The 21974-nt window shown below is 42.9% G+C and overlaps 1 protein-coding gene across 2 annotated transcripts in view; it reads left to right on the top strand.

Annotated features, from left to right (window-relative positions):
• dnajb14 (DnaJ heat shock protein family (Hsp40) member B14) overlaps positions 1-19995 on the top strand; it is a 40410-nt gene extending 20415 nt beyond the window's left edge. For both annotated transcript variants that reach the window (XM_067994512.1, XM_067994511.1), the window contains exons 3-8: positions 5371-5516; positions 8305-8487; positions 12482-12570; positions 14649-14758; positions 15640-15812; positions 18372-19995. In XM_067994512.1, coding sequence (XP_067850613.1) covers positions 5371-5516; positions 8305-8487; positions 12482-12570; positions 14649-14758; positions 15640-15812; positions 18372-18496 — 826 coding nt within the window. In that variant the 3' untranslated portion in view covers positions 18497-19995. The remainder of the gene's footprint in view (positions 1-5370; positions 5517-8304; positions 8488-12481; positions 12571-14648; positions 14759-15639; positions 15813-18371) is intronic.
• Positions 19996-21974: the final 1979 nt, after the last annotated feature.

Below are 21974 nucleotides of genomic sequence, written 5' to 3'. Positions count from 1 at the left end.
CCCTCTCTCCTTATTATAAGACACTCCTTAAAACCTACTTCTTTGACCAAGCTTTTGGTCACCTGTCCTAATATCTCTATGTATCGCGATGTCAAATTTTGTTTGATAATTGCACCTGTGAAGCACCTTGGGACATTTTTACCATGTTAAAGGCACTATATAAATGCAAGTTGTTGTTGCAATGTGGGAGCTGTTATTCTGCAGAAGGCATGTTGATCATTCCTAAGGGGGCTTGGAGATGGGATCTTTGTAATGTTTACCATTGGGTAGTTGCTGCTTAGGTGAACCTTGCCTTTTTGGGGGAGGGTGGGTGTTATAATTGTTTGTAGGCTACCTACCCTGGTGGAAATGAAAACTACTGTGTAACAAATGAACAGTCTGTATAAAGCCACTTTAATGGGGCATCACATTTGCTTCTGTTGTTAATACAAGATTGTTTATAGGTTTGGTTTTATCAAAAATAGAAAACTTTCTGTCTGCAGTAGGGAAGGTGCAAGCACATCACTCTTTGCTTTGTAAATATGTATTTGGATGATGGTGTGAGCTGCAATTTCAGAAATGATCTTGAAAACATTCTCTGCAAAGGAATCTCAATTTTATGCATAACATTCAAATTACTTTAGATATTGTTTCCAAAAATTGATGCGTTCTAATAAATTGAGTAGTAGTGGTTTATTCTGAATAATGACATGAGTCTATGGACTTGGGTTTGGTTCTGTTCAAGAAGGAAGGATATCTAGGTTACTCTAGGCCAGTTAGTCTAACATCTGTTGTGGGCAACCATCATTTGAGATTAAATTAGGGAGTATTTAGCTATGTATGGCTTGATCAAGGACAGCCAGCATGGATGTGTTAGTGAAAAGTTGTGTTTTGATAAATTTTTAAGAATTTTTCTTTTGAAGTAGAGATTCACATAAATTGGGAAAAGTAGACTAGCAACTGTCAGAAAGGTGGTGAATTTCTTGTGTGTCCGGGATAGTTTTCTACAGCAGTATGTCCTAGAGGCAACAGGGGGGCAAGCCATACTAGATTTAGTAATGAGTAATGAACCAGATTTAGGTAACAGCTTAACTGTGCGTGAACATCCATCCAATGGCGATCATAACATGATCGAGTTCAAGATAGTGTTTGAAAGGGGAAAAAAGTGAATCAGCTGCTAAGATTCTAGACTTGGGTAAGGTTGACTTCAATGGGATGAGACCGAGACTGTCCACAGTAAACTGGGAAAATCTGTTAATGGATAAAACGACTGATGATCAGTGGGAAATGTTTAAAGAAACATTTAATGTGATACAGAATTGGTTTATACCCCTGAGGGGCAAGAACTCTACTTGCCAAAAAAAAAAGCCATGGACAACTAGAGGTAAGGGGCAGTATAAGACATAAAGAAAAGGCCTACAAAAAGGCAAAAAATGGCACAGATCCTGGCGAATTGGAAAGATACAAAGGGTCACAAAACAGATAGTAAGAGCTACAAAAAGAGAGTATGAAAAGAAACTTGCAAGGGATATCAAAACCAATACGAAGAACTTTTATAGTTATATTAGGAAAAAGAGGGTGGTCAGGAGCAGTGTTGGCCCCTTAAAAACTGAAAGTGGGGATATTGTCATTGACAATGGGGAAATGGTGGACATGTTGAACAATTACAGTAGAAAAAGAGGATAGCATGCCGGAAATCCCAAGAGAACTAATATTGAATCGGGGATAGGGACTCAATAAAATTAACATAAGTAAAGTAGTAGTAATGAAGAAAATAATAGCACTAAAGAGTGACAAATCCCCAGGACCAGATGGTTTCCATCCCAGGATTTTAAAGGAAGTAGGTGAGCACATTGCAGGTGCCCTAACCATAATCTTTCAAAGTTCTCTAGATTCAGGAACCGTCCCTCTAGATTGGAAAATTGCACATGTCACTGCTTTTTAAGAAAGGAGAGAGAGGTGGAAACCAGGGAATTATAAACCAGTTAGCCTAGCATCTGTTGTGGGGAAAATGCTGGTGTCTATAATTAAGGATAGGGTGACTGAACACCACAAATTTTCAGTTATCAGAGAGCCAGTATGGATTTGTGAAAGGTAGGCCGTGCCTGACAAACCTGATTGGTCACCTCTTCAAAAAATTCAAAGTAGTGGACAGGGGAATGTCAATGGATGTTATTTATATGGACTTCCAGGAGGCATTTGATAAAGTCCCACATAAGAAACTATTAGCTAAGATAGAAGCCTATGGAATCGAGGGAAATGTATGGACTTGGTTAGGAAGTTGGCTGAGCGAAAGGCGATCGAGTAGGGATGATGTGTAGGTACTCACATTGGCAGGATGTGACTAGTGGAGTCCCGCAGGGATGTGTCTTGGGGCCTCAATTATTCACTATTTATTAACGACTTAAATGAAGGCATAGAAAGTCTCATATCTAAGTTTGCTGATGACACAAAGATTGGTGGCATTGTAAGCAGTGTAGATGAAAACATAAAATTACAAAGTGATATTGATAGATTAGGTGAATGGGCAAAACTGTGGCAAATGGAATTCAATGTAGGCAAATGTGAGGTCATCCACTTTGGACCATAAAAGGATAGAACAGGGTACTTTCTAAATTGGTAAAAAGTTTAAAAACAGTGGATGTCCAAAGGGACTTAGGGGTTCAGGTACATAGATCATTGAAGTGTCATGAACAGGTGCAGAAAATAATCAAGAAGGCTAATGGAATGCTGGCCTTTGTATCTAGAGGACTAGAGTACAAGGGGGCAGAAGTTATGCTGCAGCTATACAAAACCCTGGTTAGACCGCACCTGGAGTACTGCGAGCAGTTCTGGGCACCGCACGTTCGGAAGGACATATTGGCCTTGGAGGGAGTGCAGCGTAGGTTTACTAGAATGATACCCGGACTTCAAGGGTTAAGTTACGAGGAGCGATTACACAAATTGGGGTTGTATTCTCTGGAGTTTCGAAGGTTAAGGGGTGATCTGATCGAAGTTTATAAGATATTAAGGGGAACAGATAGGGTGGATAGAGAGAAACTATTTCCGCTGGTTGGGGATTCTAGGAGTGGGGGACACAGTCTAAAAATTAGAGCCAGACCTTTCAGGAGTGAGATTGGAAAATATTGATGCTAGCTCAATTGCTAATTTTAAATCTAGCTTTTTGGCAACCAGAGGTATTAAGGGATATGGGCCAAAGGCAGGTTTCTGGAGTTAGATCACAGATCACCCATGGTCTTATCAAATGGTGGAGTGGGCTGAATGGCCTACTCCTGTTCCTATGATTGATTTGGATGGGTAGAGGGAATGCAGTAGATACAAAGTTTATGGATTTCAGTAGGTGTTTGATTTAAGGTGTCTCATAAACATCTTGGAGGGAAAAAAAAAGTCAGGTGTCTGGTGTAGGAAGAAATGTAGTGACATTGATAGAAAGTTGGTTGACTGACAGGAAACAAAAAATAGTGAGGGTAAGTGGGTATTGCTCCAATTGGGGAAAGGTTGGAAGTGGTGTACCCCTGGGTTCAGAGTAGAAATAATGGGTTAATTTATACAAAATGTTGGTTAGGCCAGAGTTAGTGTATAATTTTGGGAATCCTGTTATAGAAAGGACATGTAAAGCCGTAGATTCATCAGGATGCTACCAGGGGTTTCAAACTATAGTTAGTTATTAGGAGAGACTTGAGGTACTAGGACTATTTCCACTGGAACATAGGAACAGGAGGAGGCCATTCAGCCCCTCGAGCCTGTTCCGCCATTCAATTAGATCATGGCTGATCTGTATCTTAACTCCATCTACCTGCATTGGTTCTGTAACCTTTAATACTCTTGCCCAACAAAAATCTATCAATCTCCTCAGTTTTGAAATTTCCAATTGACCCCCTAGTCTCAACAGCTTTTGGGGGAGAGGGTTCCAGATTTCCACTACCCTGTGTGTGAAGAAGTGCTTCCTGACATCACCCCTGAATGGCCCTAGCTCTAATTTTATGGTTATGCCCCCTTGTTCTGGACTCCCCCACCAGAGGAAATAGTTTCTCTCCATCTACCCTATCAAATCCTTTAATCATCTTAAACACCTCAATTAGATCACCCCTTAATCTTCTATACTCGAGGGAATACAAGCCCAGTCTATGCAACCTGTCCTCATAATTTAACCCTTTTAGTCCCGGTATAATTCTGGTGCACCTACACTGCACCCCCTCCAAGGCCAAAACCTAAGAGGAGGTTTTTAATATTATGAACAGCTTTGATAGCGAATAAAGGCTATTTCCTCTGATTTGGTTGTCAGTGATGGGGGGGTTATCAATTTAAAGTTGTCACCAAGATAGTGAGGACAGGTGTTTAGTGGAAATGTCTTTACTCGAGAGAGTTAGAGCATGGATTGTAAATGTAAATAGGGAGTGGTTGATGCAGAGACTATTTCTGCTTCCAAGGGGAAATGGGATAAATATTTGAAGCAGAGGGAGATACAGGGCAATGAGGAGAGAGTGGGTTAGTGGGATTAGTTTGATTGCTCTAGCAAAGAGCCTGTACAGACGTGATGGGCCAAATGGCCTGCTCCTGCTCCTAGTTCTTCTGTGCTATAAACTTCTTCTATGGTTCTGTGATATTTAGCTTGGAAATTCTTTTGATACTAGCCAGTATTGAGCTGCTTTCTAGCAGAGTATATTATATCTACATATCTGATGCTCCTCCAGATTATTTTTTTGATCTTTTTGCGATCCGTTAGATCGTCAGTCAGCCAGACGGCTAGAGTACTGTTCCTGGATGGCAGGACTTTATAAGCCGGATTGGATGGAGAGCGTTGCTCAATTGAGTTTAGCCATAACAAGAGCAGCAACAACAACTTGCATTTATATAGTGCCTTTTAACGTAGTAAAATGTCCCACTGCTCTTCACAGGAGCCTAAAACTTGACACCGAGCCACGTAAGGAGATGTTAAGACAGGTGACTAAAAGCTTGGTTAAAGAGGTAGGTCTTGAGGAGGGTAGAGAGGCTTAGGGAGAAAATTCCAGAGCTTGGGTCCTTGGCAGCTGAAGGCACGGCCGGCAATGGTGGAGCGATTTTAAAATTGGGGGAGTGCAGAGATCTCCTGAGGGTTGTAGAGCTGGAGGAGGTAAAAAGGAGGGTGAGTGGTAATGAGACAAACGTGGAAACAAAATATGTTGTTTTCTGTTTATTATCCAAACTTCAATGAACGTGTTGCTCTTGGTGTGGAGGGGGGGGTAGCGGCCTTAATTTATGTGTTTTGTTTGGAAAAAGTACAATTTACATGAGCAAAAATTGGCAGTGATTGCTCTTGGCGTGCTTTTGTAAGTAACTTTATTTTTTTAAAAATGAACTCCTGCTTGTTGAGAGGCCATTCACATATTGAATGTTCCAATCTCTCTGTAGGATAAAGAGATGTAAAGATTACTATGAGATTCTGGGGACCAGCAAAGACGCATCTGATGAGGATCTAAAGAAAGCTTACCGAAAACTGGCTCTGAAGTTTCACCCTGATAAGAACCATGCACCCGGAGCGACTGAGGCTTTCAAAGGTGAGTTTAGAAGTCTTGTCTGGAGTATATTTTTTTTTTAAACTTTATCCATGGACTGTTGGCTTTCCCTCCTTAAGGCTCATGTATCAAAACAGCAATCTGGTCGGGTAGCCCAAAGGATGCAGTGCATTTTCTGATGGTTTTCGGAATCGACTGCAGCTGGCGTCTAATCCCGCTGCCCTGCTCCCTCCCTGTGTCACCCTCTTCAAATATTTATCCACTTTTACCTTGGTCTGTGCCTTGACCACTCCTTGTGGCAAAGTAATCCCACAGTCCAACATCTCTCCTTTTCTGAAAATAGATTACATAGAATGTACAGCACAGAAACAGGCCATTCGGCCCAACAAGTCTATGCCAGTGTTTATGCTGCACATGAGCCTTCTCTTGCCCTATTTCATCTCACCCTATCAGCATATCCTTCTATTCCTTTCTCCCTCCTGTGTTTATCTAGCTTCCCCTTAAATGTATTTAAGGGGTTCACCTCAACTGCTCCATGTGGCAGCGAGTTCCATATTCTCACCACTCTACTATAAATCAGTCTGTTTGATGTGGATTCTTCTGCTCCAGACTAGAAGACTTGAGCCAGGCACTGCATTGCTGCCAATCACTTGCCCTTCTCTGCTCGAGTGGTTACTTCCAGTGTACATGGGGACAGGAAGAGGCCATTCAGCCCCTCGAGCCTAATCTGCCATTCAATTAGATCATGGCTGATGTGTATCTTAACTTCTATTTACCTGCCTTGGTTCCGTAACCCTTAATACCCTCGCCTAATAAAAAAAAAAAGATCTACCAATCTCAGGTTTGACATTTTCAACTTCCACTCCCCTTTGTGTGAAGAAGTGCTTCCTGACATCACTCCTGAACGGCCGAGCTCTAATTTTAAGGTTATGCCCCCTTGTTCTGGACTCTCCCACCAGAGGAAATAGGGGAGGTAGAATGAAACAGTCAACTCCTTTTGATCATCTTAAACACCTCAATTAGATCACCCCTTAATCTTCTATACTCCAGGGAATACAAGTGTACATGGAGATCCATCCTTAGTTCCTTCCTCTCCACTATTTAGTTGCTATCACTTGCTGGCATTACCTGAAAGTGTAGTCAGCTTCCACATGCATACTGATGATGCCTGGAGTCTGTATTCACCCAAAGCTTATTGCCTGTCTGATATCAAGATCTGAATGAAAGAAAACTCCCTCCAACTGAATATTGGTAAGATCTTTTGTAACTCCATCGGCTTGTAACTCTCTCAGTAGCAGTTCCATGCCTCTGGCCTCAATTCCATGCACCATAAGAAATAGGAGCAGGAGTAGGCCATACGGCCCCTCGAGCCTGCTCCACCGTTCAAGAAGATCATGGCTGATCTCCGACCTCAACTCCACTTTCCCGCCCGATCCCCATATCCCTTGATTCCCTTAGTATCCAAAAATCTATTGATGATATATACTCAATGACTCGGCATCCACAGTCCTCTGGGGTAGAGGATTCCAAAGATTCACAACCCTCTGAACAAAGAAATGTTTCCTCATCTTGGTCCTAAATGGCCGACCCCTTATCCTGAGACTATGTCTCCTAGTTCTAGACTCTCCGGCCAGGGGAAACAACCTCTCCGCATCTACCCTGTCAAGACCCTTCAGAATCTTATATATTTCAATGAGATCCCCTCTCGTCCTTCTAAACTCCAGAGAATATAGGCCCATTCTACTCAATCTCCTCATAGGACAACCCTCCCATCCCAGGAATCAATCTAGTGAACCTTCGTTGCACCCCCTCTAAGGCAAGTATATCCTTCCCCAGCTACCCTCGGGAAGTGTGCAACCTTGCAGTCTTGCTTAACCCCAAACTTTACTTCCTCCCAAACGTCCAATGCCTTTCTCTGACTTTCAGTACTGCCCACTTCTGCCCTATCTGCTGCTGAAACCCTTGTCCATGCATCCTTCATGTCGAGTGTTTGCCTCCCCATGTCAACTCTCCATAAGCTTCAATTCCTCCCTTTTTTTTAATACGGCGCACATTCGCTCCCAGGCTCAAGCTCTACTGCCTTCCAGCAAGTCATTTCAAAATTCTCATCCTTGTTTCCAAATCTCTACGCGACCCCTCTACTCTACTCTACCTTGGTGATCTCCTCCTGAATGCATATTCCATTCTACCAACATAGGACCACTCGCTCCTGCTGCACCATTGATGGCTCGTACACTCCTCCTATCCTCTAGAACTGTGTAACCACAGTCCCTTCCATTCTGCCATATCTCTCTCCCTGCTTTTAAAAGCCTCTTTGACCATACCTTTGGTTCCCCATCCTATTGTCCCCTTCCCCCTTTTCCCCAAGCTCCTGATCTCTTTGCTCCTTGATTGTAAAGCTCTCTGAGACATAATGCTTATGCGAGGAGTGCTAAGGAAATGCAAGGTGGTGTTCATGGGACTTGGGCAGAAAAAAAGTTTAAGCATTAAAGTAAGGAAGAACTTCTATTTCTATAGAACCTTTTCATGACCTGGATGTCCCAAAGCGCTTTACAGCCAATGAAGTACTTTTGAAGTGTGGTCACTGTTGTAATGTAGGGAAACATGGTGGCCAATTTGCGCACAGCAAGATCCCACAAACAGCAATGTGATGACCAGATTATTTTTAGTGATGTTGGTTGGGGGTTAAATATTGGCCCAGGACACCGGGGAGAACTCCCATGCTCATCTTCAAAATAGTGGCGGTGGGATCTTTTACGTCCACCTGAGAGGGTAGACGGGGCCTCATTATTACCTTTTTTAATGAAGTTTTTTTTTGTTTAATCTGCAGCAATCGGAAATGCCTACGCTGTACTCAGTAACCCGGTGAAACGAAAGGACTATGATCAATACGGCAACAGCCAGTCCCCTGGTAACTGTCAGCACGGAGGGTTTGAATTTCACAGGAATTATGAATCAGACATTACTCCGGAGGATTTATTTAACATGTTCTTTGGAGGAGGATTCCCTGCAGGTACAATTTTAAAAATGTCCTCGCAAAAAAAAAATAACGATAAATTTTTTTTTCACAAGTGGGAGCTGAACGAGTGACAGTTGCAAGTATGTTTTGTCACTAGTTGTGCAAACTATTTTCTGACACTCTGGTTCTAATAGTGCATATACTGCAAAAACATTTTGGGTGTCTTTTAATTTGGCTATTTTAATTGTCTATAAAAAAATGTTAAATCACTGAAGACTGTAGAATTTAGTGTTAAGTCATGAAGTTAAAACCGATGTCAGTTCTTGGTGGTAAAGTGTGATTTGAAATTGAACACTTTTATATGGTGAAAGTGTTGTAACTGCAGAGGGCGGATAGTTGTCAACAAGACTTGAGGCAACCCCCCCATACTTGGTAAAGTTCAAGTGTAACTTGGCCAAATAGTAGTAGGTCTGATTCGTAGGGTGTGCTGAGTTTAGCTGAACTCCGCTGGGGCGGTGATGGAGGCGATACAATCGGCCGCAGTGTGCCTGGGTGGGGAGAGACAAATCAGCCAGGGTTCTCCTCCTGATTTCAATCTTGTTGCAAGCGTGGGGTTGCCAACTCTGGACGTACTCCTGGAAGTTTCATCGCATGACGCTCCTGCCTCCAACTGCCCCGCTCCCACTATTGGTCGTCTGACACGTCCATCCTTGCGGGGCACCATCTTCCCACGGCCAATCGGAAAGCGAACACACTTTTTATTACCCAATTGAATGATTCTTCACTCAGTCAAGCAGCCTTTTATCCCCATGTCTGATTTTTTTTTTATATAACTAGTATACCAGTGTTCAAAGAATTTTTTTAAAAAAAAATTAATTTCCCCTGTAACTTTTCTCCCTGGGTTTTTGCTGGCAGCAGTGTCCTGGAGATTAATCTTCAATTCCTGGAGACTCCAGGGCAGTCCTGGAGAGTTGGCAACCCAATGCAAGTGTATGAACATTGGGTGAGAACTGACTCGTGGCTGTGATGATTCTTCGCTCTCCCTCCCACCCAGTTGAAATAGTCTCCTGACACTCTTGTCAAGGTTCAGACCTGAAGAATGACCACTTGGGTGAGATTCCTGATCTGTCAATTTACCAAGACTGGGACATAAACGTCCCTACCAACTCCGGTGAGAGTACAGATAGACAACACAAAGGTATTCAAGGCCTAAGAGGGTCCAGAACTAGCTGCGCCTCCAGCCAAACTGTTCCAGTACAGCTACAACACTGTCATCTACCCGACGATGTGGAAAATTGCCCAGGTATGTCCTGTCCACAAAATGCAGGACAAATCCATTCCGGCCAATTACCGCCCCATCAGTCTACTCTCAATCATCAGCAAAGTGATGGAAGGTGTCGACGACAGTGCCATCAAGCGGCACTTACTCACCAATAACCTGCTCACCGATGCTCAGTTTGGGTTCCGCCAGGACCACTCGGCTCCAGACCTCATTACAGCCTTGGTCCAAACATGGACAAAAGAGCTGAATTCCAGAGGTGAGGTGAGAGTGACTGCCCTTGACATCAAGGCAGCATTTGACCGAGTGTGGCACCAAGGAGCCCGAGTAAAATTGAAATCAATGGGAATCGGGGTGGGTGGGGGGGGAACTCTGCAGTGGCTGGAGTCATACCTAGCACAAAGGAAGATGGTAGTGGTTGTTGGAGGCCAATCATCTCAGCCCCAGGACATTGCTGCAGGAGTTCCTCAAGGCAGTGTCCTGGGCCCAACCATCTCCAGCTGCTTCATCAATGACCTTCCCTCCATCATAAGGTCAGAAATGGGGATGTTCGCTGAAGATTGCACAGTGTTCAGTTCCATTCGCAACCCCTCAGATAATGAAGCAGTCCGAGCCCACATGCAGCAAGACTTGGACAACATCTAGGCTTGGGCTCATAAGTGACAAGTAACTTTTGTGCCAGGCAATGACCATCTCCAACGAGAGTCTAACCACCTCCCCTTGACATTCAACGGCATTACCATCGCCGAATCCCCCATCAACATCCTGGGGGTCACCATTGACCAGAAACTTAACTGGACCAGCCATATAAATACTATGGCTACGAGAGCAGGTCAGAGGCTGAATATTCTGTGGCGAGTGACTTACCACCTGACTCCCCAAAGCCTTTCCACCATCGACAAGGCACAAGTCAGGAGTGCGATGGAATACTCTCCACTTGCCTGGATGAGTGCAGCTCCAACAACACTCAAGAAGCTCGACACCATCCAGGACAAAGCAGCCCGCTTGATTGGCACCCCATCCACCACCCTAAACATTCACTCCCTTCACCACTGGCGCACTGTGGCTGCAGTGTGTACCATCCACAGGATGCACTGCAGCAACTCGCCAAGGCTTCTTCGACAGCACCTCCCAAACCCGCGACCTCTACCACCTAGAAGGACAAGAGCAGCAGGCACATGGGAACAACACCACCTGCACGTTCCCCTCCAAGTCACACACCATCCCGACTTGGAAATATATCGCCGTTCCTTTATCGTCGCTGGGTCAAAATCCTGGAACTCCCTTCCTAACAGCACTGTGGGAGAACCGTCACCACACGGACTGCAGCGGTTCAAGAAGGCGGCTCACCACCATCTTCTCAAGGGCAATTAGGGATGGGCAATAAATGTCGGCCTCGCCAGCGACTCCCACATCCCATGAACGAATATATTTTTAAAAAACTTACCAGAATGGTACCGGGGATGAAACTGGAGAAGCTGCGGTTGCTCCTCTTTAGAGCAGAGAAGGTTAAGGGGAGATTTGATTGAAATGTTCAAGATCATGAATGGTTTTGACAGAGTAAATGAGGAGAAACTGTTTGTTTCCAGTGACGGAAGGGTCAGTAACCAGAGGACACAGATTTAAAGCAATCGGCAAAAAAAGCCAGGAGGCAACATGAAGAAACATTTTTTTTTACGCAGCGAGTTGTTATGATCTAGAATGCGCTGCCTGAAAGGGTGGTGGAAGCAGATTCAATAGCAAATTTCAAAAGGGAATTGGATAAATACTTTTTTAAAAGGGGGGAAAAAATTTACAGGTCTATGGGGGAAAGAGTAGGGGAATGGGACTAATTGGGTAGCTCTTTCAAAGAGCTTGCACAGGCACGATGGGCCTCCTATGCTGTACCTACTATGATTTCAGTGTGTAAAGCTACCTGCTTTACCTCGGAACCATACAAATTTGGTCACATGGGATTAGCATTACTGCTCATGCGGAGGATAAACACCAGGATAGACCGAACGGCCTGTTTCCATGTTGTAATTTCTGTGTAGGCTCTCCGCTGTTTAATTCTGTTTTCACGGGGGAAGAGAAGATCGAGTAAACACTTTTTAAAAAAAAAAAAAAAAATCTTTTGGGGCACAATCGGAAAAATGCGCCGTTTGCACAATTACGTGCAAACTCATTAGCATAAACCCGAACGTGAAATCTCCCTTGAAGCAGCGTAATCGGGCATCAACGGTTTGTGGCTGGAACGGGGCCAGTGGGGGGGGCCCTCGAGTAACTGGGGTGGGCTTTCTATAAAGGACGGTAATTTTTTTTTTTTCTCTCAAATTCTGTTCAGAGTGAGGCTGATTTGACTTTTGAACCAGCGTCAAAGATCGCGGATACTCGAGCGGTCGTGGGGCCCAACTCGCTTACGTTTTTTTAAACTCCCCGGTCTTTTGCGCTATTTCAGTCCATCGTGCCCAGATTGCACTGATACCAGGGCGGAAACTTCAGGAGTTGGTGTTAAGGCAAAACCCACAATTTAAATGTAATTCGTATTGCGTTATGAAAAGATATTTTGGTACTGAAAGCCCTTGTATTGGAGTATCATCTTACCTACTGCTCGTAACATTGATTTCCCTGTTTTCAATTATTTATGTCAGTTTCAGTGTTTTTCTGTGAGGTGGGATAATTTCTAATGCATCTTAGCAGAATAAGCAAAAATGTCTCCAGGCCAGATTGTTGGACTCTTCAAGATGCTGATGCGATTACTTGACTATCCTTAATTATACATTCCTTTAGGTAGTACACATGCATATTCCAATGGAAGACCAAGATACACATCTCATCAATCGTATCACAGAGCTGAGCGAGAGGAAGAGAGAGGCGATGTATGTAGTTTCTTATAAGTTGCCCGGAAGGGCCATGTGCCAAAAAGAAAATTAGAATTATAATTTTTACTTTTTTTCTTTGGAGCGAGGGGTTATGTTGAGGATATTCTGTTTGCTTTGATTTGATAATGAGAATTATGCTCAACCTTTTGTGTTCCAACTAGAAATATAGCATGATAGTATTTTACAGCACAGAAGGCGGTCATTCGGCCCATCGTGTCTATGCTGGTTCTGTGAAAGCTGTCTGCTTAATCCCACTTCTCGGGCCTATCCCCATAGTTTTTTTTTCCAAAATATTTATTTCCTTCCCTTTTCCAAGCTATTATGGATTCTGCTTCCATCCTTGTCCCATTCCATGTCCTAACAAGTCTCTGAGTAAATAAATAACATTCTCCTGTTAATTATGTCCATATGATTTATATCAATTAGTGTTAATTGTATTCAGGTGGTGCACATCAATTGGGGACTCTCATATCCATTTGAGAGAGCATATCGAGGGTGTGGTGTGTGTAAGGGGGATCTCTGTGAATAAAGGCTTGGAAGCAACTGAAGACTAGAATCATAGAAGTTACAACATGGAAACAGGCCCTTCGGCCCAACATGTCCATGTCGCCCAGTTTATACCACTAAGCTAGTCCCAATTGCCTGCACTTGGCCCATATCCCTCTATACCCATCTTACCCATGTAACTGTCCAAATGCTTTTTAAAAGACAAAATTGTACCCGCCTCTACTACTGCCTCTGGCAGCTCGTTCCAGACACTCGCCACCCTTTGAGTGAAAAAATTGCCCCTCTGGACCCTTTTTTATCTCTCCCCTCTCACCTTAAATCTATGCCCCCTCGTTATAGACTCCCCTACCTTTGGGAGAAGATTTTGACTATCTACCTTATCTATGCCCCTCATTATTTTATAGACTTCTATAAGATCACCCCTAAACCTCCTACTCTCCAGGGAAAAAAGTCCCAGTCTACCTAACCTCTCCCTATAAGTCAAACTAGGCTCTAGTATTCTATCCTTCACCACCTCGCTATCCAGTTTATTACATCCTAACTTCTCCCTTTTTTATGCTTTTGGTAGTGGCCTTGAAATTTATGCCCTCTAGTTAACCAACTAGTAAAATAGTGTTTCCCAATTTACCTTATCAAAGCCCTTCAAATAACATCCTGTAATAAATTCACCAGCAGAGCCTTTCATTGAACCAAAATTTTATTGTGTTTGCAGCAGTGTTGCCTTATGTTGGACTTAAGGGGTTAAATTATGAGGACAGGTTGCATAGAATAGGCTTGTATTCCCTCGAGTATAGAAGATTAAGGGGTGATCTAATTGAGGTGTTTAAGATGGTTTCTATCTACTCTCTGTCCTCTGGAAAGTCCAGAACAAGGGGGCATAACCTTAAAAAAAAAATTAGAGCTAGGCCATTCAGGGGTGGTATCAGAAAACACTTCACATAAAGGGTAGTGGAAATCTGAAACACTTTCTCTTACCCCCTCCAAAAAAAAAAGCTGAAGGTTGGGGTTCAATTGAAAACTTGCACTAAGTCCCGTTCACCCATCACCCCCTGTGCTCACTGACCGACATTGGCTCCTGATCTGGCAACGCCTCAATTTTAAAATTCTCATTGTTTTCAAATGCCTCCACGGCCTCGTCCCTCCCTATCTCTAACCTCTCCCAGTCCTACAACCCTCCAATATCTCTGCGCTCATCCAATTCTGGCCTGTTGCGCATCCCTGATTTTAATCGCTCCACCATTGGCGGCCGTGCCTTCAGCTGCCTAGGCCCTAAGCTCTGGAATTCCCTCCCTAAACCCCTCTGCCTCTTCCTTTTTTAAAACCTACCTTTTTTTGAGCAAGCTTTTGGTCACCTGTCCTAATATCTCCTTATGTGGCTCGGTGTCAAATTTAGTCTTAAAACGCTCCTGTTCAGCGCCTTGGGACGTTTTACTATGTTAAAGGGGATATATAAATGCAAGTTGTTGCTGTTGTAATTAGTGGTACAATTCAATTTTGAAGAATTTTTTCCAAATCGGTAATGGATTAGAACTAGAGAAAATAACTTTTTATTTTCTTATAACTTACAGGGAGGATTTTCAATGTTTATTCAGTTGTTGCCCATAATTGTTTTGATCCTGGTGTCAGTTTTGAGCCAATTGATGGTATCTACTCCACCATACAGTCTCTACTATAGAGCGTAAGTATTACTGACTATTTTCAATGTGTCCTTTAATTCAGTCACTAGTCATAAGTTTTTTTTTTAAAAAAACAAACTAGCTGTGGTCAGAATCTTGTCCCAAACTTAACTCTATACAAAAGTGATATGTATGGTAGTTGCATATTGTTAGCTGAACACTAGATATTCCACCCCTGCCTTAATGGGAGTAAGCACATCGTAACAATTACACTCCCATGTCCTCTCTCTGGTATCACTTTGTTATTCTCTGATGGAATATTTTAGTGGGTCCGGAAATAAAAGCAGCTAGGTTTTACCACACTGATTCGAGTGTTTTTTTCCCCGACGTGGCAAAATGCCGCAAGTATCATTGGTTGTTTGCAAAGCTTGAGGGAGGAGCCAAGTTTATTTCAAGCAAACGTAGACTTGAGATTTATTCCGCTGTGTGTGACACCCAGTTACTTTTGAATGTGATTAACAATTATTCAAACCCAGATATTTTAAGGAGCTGTAACTCTTTGGTTCAGTGTGGAATTTCTACAATATATTGTTTAGCCTAGCACCACCCCTGCAGTGGTAAGACATACAAGAAAAACTGCATCTCTAGGTATTGGCTATAAGAGACTAGCCTTGCATTTACATTATCTTTTTACTGTTTGAGGAGCTAAATAGAAATGTATATTTATGTAATAAAAATCTATTAATTTGCTTGTTTGTTTTCCGTTAAAGAAACTTGCTTAATAATTTAAACCTAAAATGACGTCTGATGCGATGGTCTGCGGCTTCTTGAAGACTGCGCGAGAGCCTATGGATAATTCCAGTAGCTAGAATAATTAACGGGTTAATCTTCAGTCAACTGAACAATTGTTAACTTGACTAATCGAGTACTTCTGTAATTCTAGTGCTGTAGGACACACTGTCAAGAGGCAAACCAGTAACTTGAAAGTCATTTACTATGGCAACAAAGACTTTGACAAAGAATACACAGGTGTGATGTTACAAAAAATAGAAAAGAGCGTCGAAGATGATTATATAACCAACCTTCGAAATAACTGCTGGAAGGAAAGACAGGAGAGTAAGTTGTTTGAACTTATCTTTGATATTTCAGTCTTTTAAAGTGGTTCTTGTATTTTATTGGCACTCTAACACCATCCTGTGTGTGGCTACACTTTTAAGATTAGCGATCCTAACGTAGGGATATTGCTTTTACACTCTTGGTTGGAATTTGCAGTTAGCACAATGGCTGGATAAGGGTTGCACAGCTGCCGAGTACCCTACAGTCGTATCAATTGACTGCATTCACTCTGCAGAATTACTTCTCCTTTTTCCCCCTCCCTCCGCACCAGGTCTCACCTCATCGATTTGGCAACTGTTGCTAAGTGGATTGGAGAGTGTGACTCATCCCCAAGATGTTGCCACCATGAGATGAGACCGAGAACAACTACTTGCATTTATACAGCGCCTTGTACATAGTAAAATGTACAAAGGTGCTTCACAGGAGTGTAAATCAGACAAAATTTGACACTGAGCCACATAGAGATATTCGGACAGGTTGGTCAAAGAGGTAGGTTTTAAGGAGCGTCTTAAAGGAGGAGAGCAGTTTAGGGAGGGAATTCCAGAGTTTAGGGCCTAGGCAGTTGAAGGCACGGCCGCCAATGGTGGAGTGATTTTTAAAATCGGGGATGCGCAAGAGGCAGGAATCGGAGGAGCGCAGAGATCTCGGAGGGTTGTAGGGCTGGAGGAGGTTACAGAGATGGCGAGGGGGCGAGGCCACGGAGGGATTTGAAAACCAGGATGAGAATTTTAAAATCGCGGCATTGCCGGACTGGGAAGCTCGAGAATAGCTCGTTCAACTTCTCTCCTTTACCATACTCCCACCTTTTTGGGGAAGAAAAATACGAGACTTCTGCTTGACATACCTGTAAGCTTAGGCAATCAGTGAGGCTAGAACCTTCCTCCCACCAACAGCGTACTCCCAACATGCTGCACCAGCTAGATTTTTGCATTCTGGTAACCGTTTCAAAACAGCAAGTTCCTGTTACATAAAACTATTTTTCTTTCAAACAGTTTCTCCACCTTCTGATTGCCTGGAAAGTGATGTGATTGGAATTTCTTGCTGTATTTATTACGCCACTGTCCCAGTAGGACCTTTTTTTGTGCCAAATTTATGGCTGTGACTGCACCAATTCACTGCAACGTTTTCCAGCCAGGTCACACTGTAATTTGTGCTCTGCCTCAGCCAGATGTGTCCAAAGACTGAACAGGCTGGGGTTCTTTTCTCTAGAAAAGAGAAGACTGATGGGTGATTTGACAGGCCTTCTAAAATTATGAAGGGCGTTTCATAGAGTAGATTTAGAGATGATGTTTCTGCTTGTGGGGACTCCAAAACGAGGGGCCATAAATATAAGACAGTCACTAATAAATCCAATAGGGAATTCAGGAGAAACTTCTTTTGTAGAATAGAATCATAGAATGGTTACGGCACGGAAGGAGGGAATTCAGTCCATCGAGTCCATGCTGGCTCTCCAAGAGCAATTCAGCTCGTCCCGCCCTATCCCCGTAACCCTGAAAATTGTTTCCCTCTTCAAGTACTTATCCAATTCCCTTTTGAGAGCCACAATTGAATCTGCCTCCACCACCCCCTCAGGCAGTGCATTCTAGATCATAACCACTCACTTTTTGAAACAAAAAAGGTTTTTCCTCCTGTCGCCTTTGGTTCTTTTGCCAATCACCTTAAATCTATGTCCTCTGGTTCTTGACCCCTCCGCCAATGGGAACAGTTTCTCTCTATCTACTCTGTCCAGACCCTTCATGATTTTGAATCTCCTCTCAACCTTCTCTGCCCTAAGGAGAACAACCCCAGCTTCTCCAGTCTATCCACGTAACTAAAGTCCCTCATCCCTGGAATCATTCCAGTAAATCTCTTCACGTCGTTCCTAAAGTGCGGTGCCCAGAACTGGACACAATACTCCAGTTGTGGCCGAACCAGTGTTTTATAAAAGTTCATCGTAACCTCCTTGCCTTTGTACTCTGCCTCTATAAAGACCAGGATCCCGTATGCTTTCTCAACCTGCCCTGCCACCTTCAACAATTTGTGTACATGTACCTCTAGATCTCTTTGTTCCTGTACCCCTTTTAGAATTGTGCCCTCTAGTTTATCTTTCCTCTCCTTGTTCTTCCTACCGAAATGTATCACTTCGCACTTGTCTGCGTTGAATTTCATCTGCCACGTGCCCGCCCGTTCCACCAGCCTGTCTGTCCTCGAAGTCTATCACTATCCTCCTCGCTGTTCACTACACTTCCAAGTTTTGTGTCATCTGCAAATTTTGACAGTGGCGAGAATGTGGAACTTGTTACCACATGGAGTGGTTGAGGTGACTAGCACAGATGCATTTAAGGGGCAGTTAGATGAGGGAGAAATGAATAGAAGGACCTACTGATGGGGAGGGAGGAGGCTTGTGTGGAGCATAAGCACCAGCATGGACCATTTGGGCTGAATGGCCTGTTTCTGTTCTATGTAAATAGTTAGTGTGATACTACAGCACTGCCTGCCTGCCAACCTAGCAACCCACATCTTTTGGAAGATGTTTTTGCTGGTCTCTCTATTTAATTTTTTGTTTTTTTTCTTTAAAAGGAAATGACTATCTTTACGCAGCCAAAGTTTACCGAGATGAAAGACTTCGGAAGAAAGCAGAGCTCATGAGGATGGAAAGTTGTGAAAAGCTGGCAAGACTAAATGATTTGTTCCGAGGAGGCTGAATTAGTTGGCAGGGTTTCACTTTTTTAATTTAAATGTTTGTGTACAGGGTGACATTTCAATTTATCAACTTTTTTTTTCTTTTGGGGTGGGGGGGGGGGGGGAATAAAAGTCTGGTGACCAAGCCTTAATGTGAGAACCCTCAGCCCTTGGACTGTTTACACAGGTGTCTGATTGTAGCCAAAGCACTTTGCAGTGGCTGTCATGCGTGTGTGTCTGTCACATCCCCTCACTTTTTTTATTGTATACAATACAGTGTATTCTAGATTAGCTTTTTAAAAAAGCACATGATCAAATGTTAATACAATTAATGTCAAGTTAGTATCAAAAGTTTTAACCAGTATCGGGTGGCAGTTTTTAATTTGGAAGTCGTCCTGTTTGTTTGTGTTAATGTCCACTGCAGTTCTAACGAAACGAGTTGGAGCGCACAGACTGGGTGACCCCAATTCTTAGCTGCTTGGGCTGCATTTGACTAGTTGAGGCGTCCCTGCTAGCATCTCCAATTGAAGTTTTTGTACTTTTTTGAGATATTTAGTAGCTATGACAAAATGACCCTCCATACAATTCCAGTACTTTGCTAACAAGTGAGAGGGATTTTAATGCATTCCTTACTCCTTTAAGTCTTGAAATTTTAAACACATTCCCATTTTTTTTTTGAGTTCTAAATCTAAAGAATTATTTTGGCATGATGTGTATACTCATTAACAATTTTTGTCACTTCTTCCTATCTCTCTTTCCTATTAACTGAATAAAGCAAGCAATAGAGTGGTATATTGACATATTCCTTATATTAAGGATTATGTAGAAAAATTATTGGGATTAATGTCCACTGTTGCATGTATAGCAGTACATAAACTACTTGATTTCTGTGAATATTGTATAGTTGTGCTGTAATTCTGTAATTTTTAAGAGCTGCATTTGTTTGTACTGAGCCTTCATTTTTAAAAAAATATGACCATGTACATACAGTTTTGAAGAAATCTCATGTGAAGATTTAGGATTTGAATACTGTGATGTCTGTTCTGGGAAAACTAGGAAAGATGAAGGTAGAATAGCTCACTTGAGACCCTTTTAACCCTTGAGGGTGAGGGGACATGGGAGCTGATTCATGCGATTTTTATTAAATTTGATGTCTTCCTGTCATTAATTCCTCTCCAGTCGGAAAATGTTCAACTTTCCTTTGCACGCCCAGTATCACAGTAACATAGCGAATAGTCAATGGGCTGCTGTCAAGTATAGAATTTCATTATTGCAAGATGTACAACACTCACACGTACTTGAATTCTGAAGGTTAAACCCTACCCAAAGGTGATAATGGAATAACCTACTTAAATTGTGAATACATAAATTCCTCTGATGTTGGCTCTGCTTTTCTTGTACTATCTTTGTGAAATCAGTAAAAATGGCCTAGTTTATATTGTAAATTTGAATTGCTGATTTAAATATATATTTAATGTATCCTCTTAACCTATATCAAATAAAAGTTATTTTAAGCGTGTAACCTGGCTGGATTTGAGTTGGGCCACAGTTTTTGTTTCAAGCCCAGGCACAATGCAATCAGCCTCCTTGTGTCCTGAAGTTTGTATAATGTTGTTCTGCCTTCCAACTCACTGCTTCCAAAGTTGCCTCTTTATCTCTCCCTGAATTCTTGCCTTGATTTTTTTTTTCTCTCTGTTTGTTTAAAGATGCTTAGGGTTGCCAACCCTCCTGGATTGTCCTGGAGCCTCCAACAATTTAAAGATTAATCTCCCAGACATTTATAGCCCCAGGCAGTTATGTTGAACCTTTTTTATTAAACCACTGGTTAGGCCTCAGCTGGAGTATTGTGTTCAACTCTAGGTACCACACTTTTTTAGGAAGGATGTCAAGGCCTTGGAGAGGGTGCAGAAGAGATTTAATAAAATGGTACCAGGGATGAGGGACTTCAGTGATGTGACTGGAGAAGCTGGGCTTATTCTCCTATCAAATCTCCCCTTCTCCTTCTCCGTTCTAAGGAGAAGTGTTCAAAATCATGCATGGTTGTAATAGGGCAAATAAGGAGAAACTGTTTCCAGTGACTGAAGGGTCAGTAATCAGAAGACACAGATTTAAGGTACTTGGCAAAAGAACCAGAGGCGACATGAGGAAACTTTTTTTATGCGACTTGATATGATCTGTACTGCACTACCTGAAAATGTGGTGGGAACAGAGTCGATAGGAGCGGGAGTAGGCCATTCGGCCCCTCGAGCCTGCTCCACCATTCAATCAGATCATGGCTGATCTGTTTTTTTAAGCTCAACTCCACTTTCCTGCCCTTTCCCCATATCCTTTAGATACATTTTTAATCAGCAAGGGAGTCAAACTCAGTCTTCAATGACTCAGCCTCCACAGCTTTTTGGGATAAAGAATTCCAAAGATTCACGACCCTCGGGGAGAAGAAATTCCTCCTCATTTCCGTCTTAAACGGGTGACCCCTTATTCTGAGACTATGCCCCCTTGTTTTAGATTTCCCCCATGAGGGGTAACATCCTCTCAGCATCTACCCTATCGATAGGGTAGATGCTGAGAGGATGTTTCAATAAGATCTCCTCTCATTCTTCTAAATGCCAATGAGTTATAGACACAACCTGTTCAATCTTTCCTAATAAGACAACCCTTCCATACCCAAAATCAACCTAGTGAACCTTCTCTGAACTGCCTCCAATGCAAGTGTGTCCTTCCTTAAATAAGGGCACCAGAACTGTAGATGTGGTCTCACCAGCACCCTGTACAGTTGTAGCATAACTTCCCTGCTTTTCTACTCCATCCCCCTGGAAATAAAGGCCAATATTGCATTTGCCTTCTGGATTACCTGCTGCACGTGTATGTTGACTTTTTGTGTTTCAAGTACGAGGACACCCAGATCACTCTGTACTGCAGCATTTTGTAGTATTTCTCCTTTCAAATCGTAACTTTCAAAAGGGAATTGGATAAATACATGAAGAAATTTACAGGGCTCAGGGAAAGAGCAGGGGCAGTGAGACTAATTGGATAACTCTTGCAAAGAGCAGGCACGCTGGGCCGAATGGCCTCCATCTGTGCTGTATCGTTCTATGATTCACCACTGCAGGCAACGTAAGAGAAAAATCGTCGGGATATAAATAACACTATCGGAGATGGGAAAAGGTTGTTGGACTTAACAGTCAAGAATCATCCAATCCGGTAACGAAGAGTCTGTTCGCCCTCCGATTCGTAGTGGAAAGGTGGGGCATAGCGAGGATGGAGGGGCTGGGTGACCAGTGGCGGCAGTGTGGGGCAGGGAGGTTGGAGGCGAGAAGTTGTGTGAGGAAACCTCCTGGAATATGTTCGACCACAGTTATCAACCGTAAAGGTGCTTCTATAAACATGTTGACATGACACCAGTGCTCAGCCCTGCCCCTTACACATGTGACTAGTGCTCAGCCCCACCCCTTATATGTGACCAGTGCTCAGCCCCGCCCCTTACACATGTGACCAGTGCTC

Source organism: Heptranchias perlo, chromosome 1 (assembly GCF_035084215.1).
Source record: "Heptranchias perlo isolate sHepPer1 chromosome 1, sHepPer1.hap1, whole genome shotgun sequence".
Lineage (NCBI taxonomy): Eukaryota > Metazoa > Chordata > Chondrichthyes > Hexanchiformes > Hexanchidae > Heptranchias > Heptranchias perlo.
Note: the sequence above shows the minus strand (reverse complement) of the source record. Positions and strands in the feature narration are given on the sequence as shown.